Below are 9,526 nucleotides of genomic sequence, written 5' to 3'. Positions count from 1 at the left end.
AGCTTGGTAACGAGACTCCTTTTTTTCTGACAGACATAAGCACACCACGAAGGTCCATTGGCGAATTTGGTTGCATTCCACTTGTTGCAAGCACAGAAAATGAAATGCATGTATCGTCCATCAAAGCGTACCATAATCGAAACATGATAACAAAAGGAAACACAAACAATAAAAAATGAAAATAAAAAAACGCGCAACCATCAAACAAACAAGCAACACACAATCAAGCAAATAAACAATCCACAAACAAACAAACAAACAAACAAACAGACAAACAAACAAACAGACAAACAAACAAACAAACAAACAAACAAACAAACAAACAAGCAAGGTGTATTGACGGTACTGTGTTTACAGCTGAAGCACTACCGGTTCTCCCTGTCATGGTCTCGCATCGTGCCAGACCCCACGACAGGTGTGGTGAACGAGGCAGGTGTCAACTTCTACCTCAACTTCATCACCGCCGTCAAACAGGCCGGCATTGAGCCCATGGTCACTCTCTTTCACTGGGATCTGCCACAGGTGAACACAACTTATTTATCAAAATCAGCGTGTGGCTGCCTAAATGGCGGGGTGCAAACGGTCATACACGCATAACCCACGTGTGCACACACACTCACACACACACACACACACACACACACACACACACACACATTCAGCCCATGTGTACGTACGTGCGTGCGTACGTACGTGCGTGCGTGTGTGCGTGTGTGCGTGCGTGCCTGAGGGTGTGCGTGCATTTGCATGTATGTGTACATATATGTGTGTGCGTGTGAGGGCATTACCTTGCATGATTGCATGCGTGTATGTCTATTTTTTTTTCTCCAGATTTTGGAGGACAATGGGAGCTGGGGGAACGAAACCATTATCAAGCAGTACCAGCATTACGCCGATGTGGCTTTTAGTCGCTTTGGACACCTGGTTCGTACTTTTATGCAATATCTGCTGTTTCTTCGTCATGTGTTGTAGATGTTTTGCATACATGAATGCTTCTGAATCGAGATTTTATTTTATTCACTTTGCTGAACCTTACTTTATTTTCCCATTGCTAGGAAATCCGGATCGCTTCCTCTCAGTGGCAAGCTCGCAGCAACTAAAGTCTCGCTACTCGGTCGTGTGCGTGCTTGGGGGTTATCAGCCACCTGCACTTACGTCAGAATGAATGAGGTCTCTTTCGTGCCACTGTGGTGACACGGGTTAGGACATGGCTACCGTCTCTGAGTATGCACATTATGCTGACCCGCGTCCGTCCCGGTCTGGATTCGAACCCGGGACCATGGGTGGCCGAGTGGACTGGGTGGCCGAGTGGTAACGACTGGGTGGCCGAGTGGACTGGGTGGCCGAGTGGTAACGACTGGGTGGCCGAGTGGACTGGGTGGCCGAGTGGTAACGACTGGGTGGCCGAGTGGTAACGACTGGGTGGCCGAGTGGTAACGACTGGATGGCCGAGTGGTAACGACTGGGTGGCCGAGTGGTAACGACTGGGTGGCCGAGTGGTAACGACTGGGTGGCCGAGTGGTAACGACTGGGTGGCCTAGTGGTAACGACTGGGTGGCCGAGTGGTAACGACTGGGTGGCCGAGTGGTAACGACTGGGTGGCCGAGTGGTAACGCACTGGGTGGCCGAGTGGTAACGCACTGGGTGGCCGAGTGGTAACGCACGGGGTGGCCGAGTGGTAACGACTGGGTGGCCGAGTGGTAACGACTGGGTGGCCGAGTGGTAACGCACTGGGTAGCCGAGTGGTAACGCACTGGGTGACCGAGTGGTAACACACTGGGTGGCCGAGTGGTAACGACTGGGTGGCCGAGTGGTAACGACTGGGTGGCCGAGTGGTAACGACTGGGTGGCCGAGTGGTAACGACTGGGTGGCCGAGTGGTAACGCACTTGCGCTCGGAAGCGAGAGGTTGCGAGTTCGACCCTGGGTCAGGGCGTTAGCAATTTTCTCCCCCCTTTCCTAACCTAGGTGGTGGGTTCAAGTGCTGGTCTTTCGGATGAGACGAAAAACCGAGGTCCCTTCGTGTACACTACATTGGGGTGTGCACGTTAAAGATCCCACGATTGACAAAAGGGTCTTTCCTGGCAAAATTGTATAGGCATAGATAAAAATGTCCACCAAAATACCCGTGTGACTTGGAATAATAGGCCGTGAAAAGTAGGATATGCGCCGAGATGGCTGCGATCTGCTGGCCGATGTGAATGCGTGATGTATTGTGTAAAAAAATTCCATCTCACAGGGCATGAATAAATCCCTGCGCCTTGTATGTGCGCGATATAAATTGCATAAAAAAATAAAAATAAAAATAAATAAAAATCCCTGCGCTTAGAACTGTACCCACGGAATACGCGCGATATAAGCCTCATATATTGATTGATTGTAAGGACATTGGAAACACAATGTCCTGAAGATATAGTGACTAGCAGGATCCCCTTGACCCCCAGCTGATTTCTTATCGAAACATAACTCACGGAGACAAGGTGACTGTGTCAAAAGAATATATCAAACAAGAATCGTATCTCTCTTTTCTGCAGCTATTCGTTTGTGACCCTTTTTGACTAAATCAGAATATAGGGTCGGCAACAAAAACAAAAACCCTAACTGTAAAGAGTCGGCGCCAAAAAGTTAGTCGGTAGGAATACGGTGAAGGGTGTGTGTGTGTGTGTGTGTGTGTGTGTGTGTGTGTGTGTGTGTGTGTGTGTGTGTGTGTGTGCGTGTGTATGTGTGTGTGTGTGTGTGTGTGTGTGTGTGAGTGTGTGTGTATGTGTGTGTGTGTGTGTGTGTGTGTGTGTGTGTGTGTGTGTGTGTGTGTGTGTGTTCGTTTGTTTGTTTGTTTGTTCGTTTGCTTGTTTGTCTGTTTGTTTGTATGTTCGTTCGTTTGTTTGTGTGTTCGTTCGTTTGTTCGTTCGTTAGTTCGTTTGTTCGTTTGTTCGTTCCTCTGTTTGTTCGTGTGTACGTTCGTTCGTTTGCTTAGTATTTGCTTAGGTACGTATTTTTGTTAATCTCGTGTTCGCCAAAATATACTTTAAAAACGTGAACAGTCCCACACGAGCCTCCCAGGTTAAACGGAAACCAACCATTAACAATGACTGAATCCAATCTGTTGCTGACCGCATGAAGGTGAAGTACTGGCTGACGTTCAACGAGCCGTGGGTGACGACGTGGATGGGGTACGGTACAGGGCAATACGCGCCCGGCACCAAGCAGCCCGCCACGTTGCCCTACCTGTACGCCCACACCATCATCAAGTGTCATGCCACCGCCTGGCGTCTGTACGACACGACGTACAGAGCACGGTTCAATGGTTAGTGTCAGCGGATGGACGCTGAACGACCGAGCGCATTTACTAATTGACTGACTATGTTCCTGACTGACGAAGTACAAAGGAATTAACTGACTGGCTGACTTGCTGACTGGCTAGCAAAATAATTAAATGCCTGCCTGGCTGGTTGACTGACTGACTAACTTACTGACTTGCTACCAAACTAACTGACTGGCTAGATAACTAACTAGCTAACTGACTGACTAGCTGAATGACCAGCTGTCTGGCTAAATGACACACAAAGCATAATTATTAGCATTCGCATTGCAGACACAACAAGATATGCACGCACGCACGCACGCACGCACTTATAGCTACTACATGCTGTTGTCCTCCATTCCGCCCCTCCCCACCCCCATACTTATAACAATTGCCTCTGACACAAATCGTAACCCTTACTCTGGTTCGATTCCTAATGCATGTTACTGTGCCACTACTGGTGTATTCACAGAAAATAAACTTTAAACAAAAAACCATTATAATTCCATATGTATGATATCTTTGGGTGCATGAGTACCTGTGGGATCAAACATCGGTAACTGACTAAACAAATTAACCCTGTTCCGCACATCACAATGTCGCGACAACTAACTGACACAATGCATAATATGACGCGACGTTAATTTATGTGTTGGTGTCTTTTTTCCCATTCATTGACTGCTTTTTTTGTTAATGAGTGTAAAGATGTTCGCCAAATTTGCAGGAATGGTGTCCATCACGTTAAACACGAATTTCTACGCCCCTAAAAACTCCAGCAAGCCGGAAGACGTAGAGGCCGCGGAGCGAGCTGCTCAGTTTATGGTTGGGTGGTTCGCTCACCCCATCTACGTCGATGGAGACTATTCCCAGGTGATGTCATTATTATACGTCATATCAATGACTTCAGAAAACTGAAGCTTCTGTTCTGCAGCGTTTTCACTGGATCGTTGTATGCACAGCATATTCAATCTACTTGTCACAAGATAGGCCGATTGGTCCTAAGAGGACGTACAAACTAACTAGTCAGTCAGATCGTTTTATATAAGCTGAATCAAGCTGTATGGTTTTGACAGAGTATGATGTATTTGATAAGGCGAAATGTCACGAATTCTGTTAGACATTGATTGCCTCGCCAGCATCTGGCAAACGAGTTTCATCGACAATGTTGAGATAAGTCCATCATGAGTATGATAAGTGTTTGTCTGTCTGTCTGTCTGTCTGTCTGTCTGTCTGTCTGTTTGTCTGTCTGTCTGTCTGTATGTCTGTCTGTCTGTCTGTCTGTCTGTCTGTCTGTCTGTCTGTCTGTCTGTCTACTTAAAAGATCCATTGGGTGGAAGTAGTGTAAACGTAACGGTTTTGTTTTGTCATAGATTAGATATTGCAATAACCTTACATTCTTGTTTGTTCGTTGTTTTCATGCTGTTCAATATTATTTCCGTCACAGCCACATGACATATAAGGCCTAAAAAAAAATATGTGTGGTTACGGTAACCCGACCTACCCTATTTTTTGGGGCCGACCCTATAACTTTTTATTACATTTGTCAAAAAAATACCAAAAACACCCAAGTAAACGAGTGCAGAAAACGCAATGAAAACGAAAGCGCCCGAGTCGCACACTTATTTCCCTGTCAAGTAGGTTTAATTTGTACACATCAGAAAAAAAAGTAAAAAAAAAAAAAGTGATTGCCTACCTTCCTACCCTATTTTTTTTGGATATGTTACCGTAACCACACCTATTATTTGTTTTGGCCTAAGCACTAAGACTATGGTTTTCTATTGTCTAAAGAAGAATCTGAAAGCATGGTATGAGATCTGACTCAGGCAAGGCAGTGGACTCTACCGGAGGGAGAAAAGACGTTTTCTCACTTTACAAACTGCAACATATCCTACAGGTCCGTAGGTTTCGTTGGCTACTAGCAACGTTTTCAATTACAATTAATGATTAGTTGTTTTGGTTTCTTAAACAGGTAATGAAGGACTACGTGCGACGCAACACCAACAGCACCGATGGATCTTCACGATTGCCCACGTTTACAGACACCGACAAACTGTTCATTAAGGGTAAGTGATAAATAAAATGGTACATCTTTGCCCACAATGTTACCATTGTTGTGTTGTTGAACTTTGCGATCCTTTGATATGCAGGGCCGGACCCAGGGGGGGGGGGGGGGGGGGGTTCCAGGGGTTCCGGAACCCCACCCCATGTACCTTGCTTTGAGTGTTTTTTTTTAATTGTTTTTTTAAAAATAAATTCGCTGATTTGTCCCCCCCCAAAAAAAAGGAGGAACCCCTCCCCCCCCCCCCCTTACAACTCATTTGGTCCTGCCCTGATATGATGTATCAACTTATATAAACTGCGCATACATACATAGTGCAAGATAGTCCACACAAGTACCTTTTACACCATACAAATGTCGACTTCACAGATACAATACTTCTGTGTGTTGATGTGTGGTATTTCAAGCGTTGCAGTTTTGTTGTTGTTGTTTATACAAAATAAAATGTTTTACATAGTTTATTTTACTTTTGGTCGTCCGCCAGGTACGTTTGACTACTTCGGCCTGAACCACTACACCACGTCACTGTGCGAACCATCGGACGCCGCGCACCAGGCCTCCGTCCCCAAAGGTTACCTTGGTGACATGGAGGTCAAGCTGACCGTAGACCCAACATGGCCCAAGTCAGTATGACAAATACATGTTAAAACAATATTTTGTTTAAATACTAAAAAGAAGATAGACGAGAAACCAAGAGGAAGAAAGAAAGCGGTGACGGGAGGGGGTGGGGGTTGGGGAGGTTGGGGGGGAGGGGTTGGGGGAGGGGGGTTGAGGGGGGGGGGCGGGGGAGCGCCACGCACGAGACATAACCAGAGCTTACAGATTACACCGTTTGATTTTTTACTTTCAAGACAAGTAGGTCATGACAAAAATAAACCCAAAAATAAACACAAGAGATAATGATATGATCGTTGTGAGCCATTTTGGCATCCGAGAGCTCCCTTTATGTTTAGGTACATTAATTTTGTTCTTGTGTCAGCGATCCTGGCATATTCATCGTCACAGACATGCTAGGTTCTTTGCTAGGGACAGAGCGGAGTTTTGACTCACCAGAGTAAGCGGCAGCGAGTTTTAGTAATGACCAGCACAGTATCATTTGCTGTAAGGTGATCAAGGAAAGAAATGAATATAATTCTTGTGAAAAAGTCTCTTTCAAAATGTGGACATTGTTTAAGTGTGAGGCTAGTGAGGGTGGTGGGGTGCGCGTGGGGCACATGTTAGGGAGTCTTCAATCTGGGGTGGGGGGGTGGGGGGTACTAAATGGTCACACTGTAATTCATTACAAAAGATGAGTTCTATAAGCATATGCTTTTTTTTTAAAGAGTTAATCTCGCAAAATAGCGAAGGTGACACTTAAAAAACTTCCACTCTGCAAAATAGCAGGCAGACTACTGATCGTTTGTAATAATTATGCGTCTGGATGGAAAAAAGTGTATATCATTTGTAAAATCAGCTCTTGTTGGTTGGTTGCTTGGTTGTTGCGTGTTAATGTCCCTTCAACCTATTTGGTTAGCCGTTGGGGATGTTCACCAGACCTTCAAGCCAAAAACAGATAGGCTGCTGACGTTCAAAAAACCGTTAATAGACCACCGGGTCGAAGTACCGTTAAGTACCGTTAAGTACCGTTAAGTACCGTTAAGTACAGTTAAGTACCATTAAGTACCATTAAGTACCGTTAATTACCGTTAAGTACCGTTAAGTACCGTTAAGTACCGTTTGTTTTGTCATGCTTAAACGTGCCAATAGCCTACCATTCTTGTATTTTGTTTAGTCTTTCGGACGAGACGAAAAAACGAGGTCCCTACATTGGGGTGTGCACGTTAAATATCCCACGATTGACAAAAGGGTCTTTCCTGGCAAAATTGTATAGGCATAGATAAAAATGTCCACCAAATACCCGTGTGACTTAGAATAAAGGCCGTGAAAGGTGAATGTTCGCCCTAATAGGCTTGAGTTTTGCTGGCCGATGTGAATGCGTGATATATTGTGTAAAAAATTCCATCTCACACGGCAGAAATTAATATTGTAAAGCGCATTGAACATATATATGATTAAGCGCTATAGCAAATGTCGATTATTATTATTTATTATATATTTTGTTTTATTCTTAAGCAGATCTGAGTTAATGCATTGTCATTTTGTGTCCTGTCTATTTTTTTCAGATCTCCCTCGGGCTCGTACATAGTACCGTGGGGAATGCGAGGCATCCTTAACTTTATCCGCACCCACTACAATAACACGCCGGTGATAGTCACTGAGAACGGGTTATCGGACCCAAACGGTACGCTCAATGACCAGTTCCGCATCCAGTACCTTAGGTCCTACATTGACGAACTCATCAAAGGTACACTTACTTTTCTAGAGTTAAAGTTACAGTGAGCTCTCTAAACCCAAATGGCTCGCTCAGTGACATGTTGTTTCGTACCCAGTACATTAGATCGTACATTGACGAGCTCATCAAAGGTACAATGAAGTCTCAAGAGTTGAAAATACCGTGAAATCTGTGGAGTCCAAGAAACAGTGAAGTATCTAGACCACAACGGCACTGTTGGTGATTGGTTTCGCATCCAGTACCTAAGATCCTACATTGATGAGCTCATCACAGGTAAAGTGAACACTCTAAAGTTAAAGATACCGTGATGTTTCCAGAGTTAAAAGAAGAGTACACTCTCTGGAAATAAAGGTACTGTGAACTATTTAGAGTTAAAGGTACTGCGAACTTTCTAGAGTTAAAGGTAGAGTGAATGCTCTAGAGTTAAAGGTGCCGTGAACGTTCTAGAGTTAAAGGTACAGTGAACTCTCAAGAGTTAAAGGTACAGCGAACTCTCTAGAATTAAATGTACAGTGAATTATCTGGAGTAACATCTACTGTATGTCACTACGTAAACATGCGTTTGACGACAACGTTTTTGTGTGTTGAAAACTGCTGTATTTTGCTTCATTTTCAGCGGTGCTGATAGACAAATGCAACGTGATTGGCTACACGGTGTGGACACTGATGGACAACTTTGAGTGGACTAGCGCCATCACCAAGAAGATGGGCTTGTACTACGTGGACTTTGACGACCCGCAGCGCCGTCGTGTGGCCAAACAATCCGCCATGTGGTATAAGAGAGTCATCGCTGATCGGGGATTCCCGGACCCTGTCTTGATTGGTTGACCCGAAGCCATCAATTGTATAGCCCAAAACAATCGCCACGTGCTACAAGGAAGTCATCCCTCATCGGGGATTCCCGAATCTTGTTTTCATTGAATGATCTGAGAAAATAATATTATACACAGATGTACTGACTTAACGCTGAATGTCCTTCTTTGAGCCATGTGATGTCAGAGGCTGACACACTTTCATATTTAGGCGGCCACCCAAGACTACAACATAGAAATATTTGTGTGCGTTAAATCATAAAACTAAAAGGAATTCTAACCAGAATCGATCGATACATCAATGTTATTTGTATTTTTGACCAAAACATGACAGTGTACACATATCTCGACAGTTATTGTTCACCTCGACCGCTAGCGCGATCTCAGAGAAGCACCGACTGTCTGGATCTGTAAAATGTCATATATTAGTAAAAAATACAAATAACGTATAGTGTTGAGAGAGATGAATATAAACATTAATAATCTGAAATTAATACATTGTATACATATATATAGGCCTACTGCGAATGACTGTGGGGACGTTGTTGGAGGTTGAACGGAGCTGATGACGAGGACAGTGCCGATGAAGACAATGATGATTTTACGATATTCAACATGAAGTTGTACTTCTTCTTTGCGTACGTGCGTGCGTATGTGGTTGTGTGTGTCAATGCGTGTTTATGCCTGTCTGGATGTATGTCTACCTACCTGCCTCCTTGCCTCATTGTGTGTGTGTGCGTGGGGGGTGGGGGTGGATTGTGTATGTGTGTGTGTGTGTGTGTGTGTGTGTGGGTGGGTGGATTGTGTATATATAAACAAAACAAAAACAAAACTGCTGACTTTCAATTGTTTCTTTCACAATTTCTGATGTTTTATAATGTGGTCACCGTGAAAGTTGCATCGCCTTTAAAGCGATCCAATTGAATAAAGCAGAAAACTTCTTCTTTACCAAGTCCTGTGTTGAACAGCAGTGAAAAGTTGACCGCTTTTCCTGTTTAACCTTTTCAAAATTAGATCTAACTT

General features: G+C 44.4%; 1 protein-coding gene across 1 annotated transcript in view; it reads left to right on the top strand.

Moving 5' to 3' along the window:
- The window catches only part of LOC138973699 (cytosolic beta-glucosidase-like), a 10,912-nt gene extending 1,795 nt beyond the window's left edge, over positions 1-9,117 (top strand). Inside the window, exons 3-10 of the mRNA XM_070346428.1 lie at positions 358-522; positions 832-924; positions 3,120-3,303; positions 4,025-4,170; positions 5,270-5,363; positions 5,844-5,982; positions 7,522-7,703; positions 8,308-9,117. Of these exons, the coding sequence (XP_070202529.1) occupies positions 358-522; positions 832-924; positions 3,120-3,303; positions 4,025-4,170; positions 5,270-5,363; positions 5,844-5,982; positions 7,522-7,703; positions 8,308-8,519 (1,215 nt within the window). The 3' untranslated portion in view covers positions 8,520-9,117. The remainder of the gene's footprint in view (positions 1-357; positions 523-831; positions 925-3,119; positions 3,304-4,024; positions 4,171-5,269; positions 5,364-5,843; positions 5,983-7,521; positions 7,704-8,307) is intronic.
- The last annotated feature ends 409 nt before the right edge of the window (positions 9,118-9,526 follow it).

Source organism: Littorina saxatilis, linkage group LG8 (genome assembly GCF_037325665.1).
Source record: "Littorina saxatilis isolate snail1 linkage group LG8, US_GU_Lsax_2.0, whole genome shotgun sequence".
Classification (NCBI taxonomy): domain Eukaryota; kingdom Metazoa; phylum Mollusca; class Gastropoda; order Littorinimorpha; family Littorinidae; genus Littorina; species Littorina saxatilis.
This window is presented reverse-complemented; position numbering and strand designations above follow the sequence as displayed.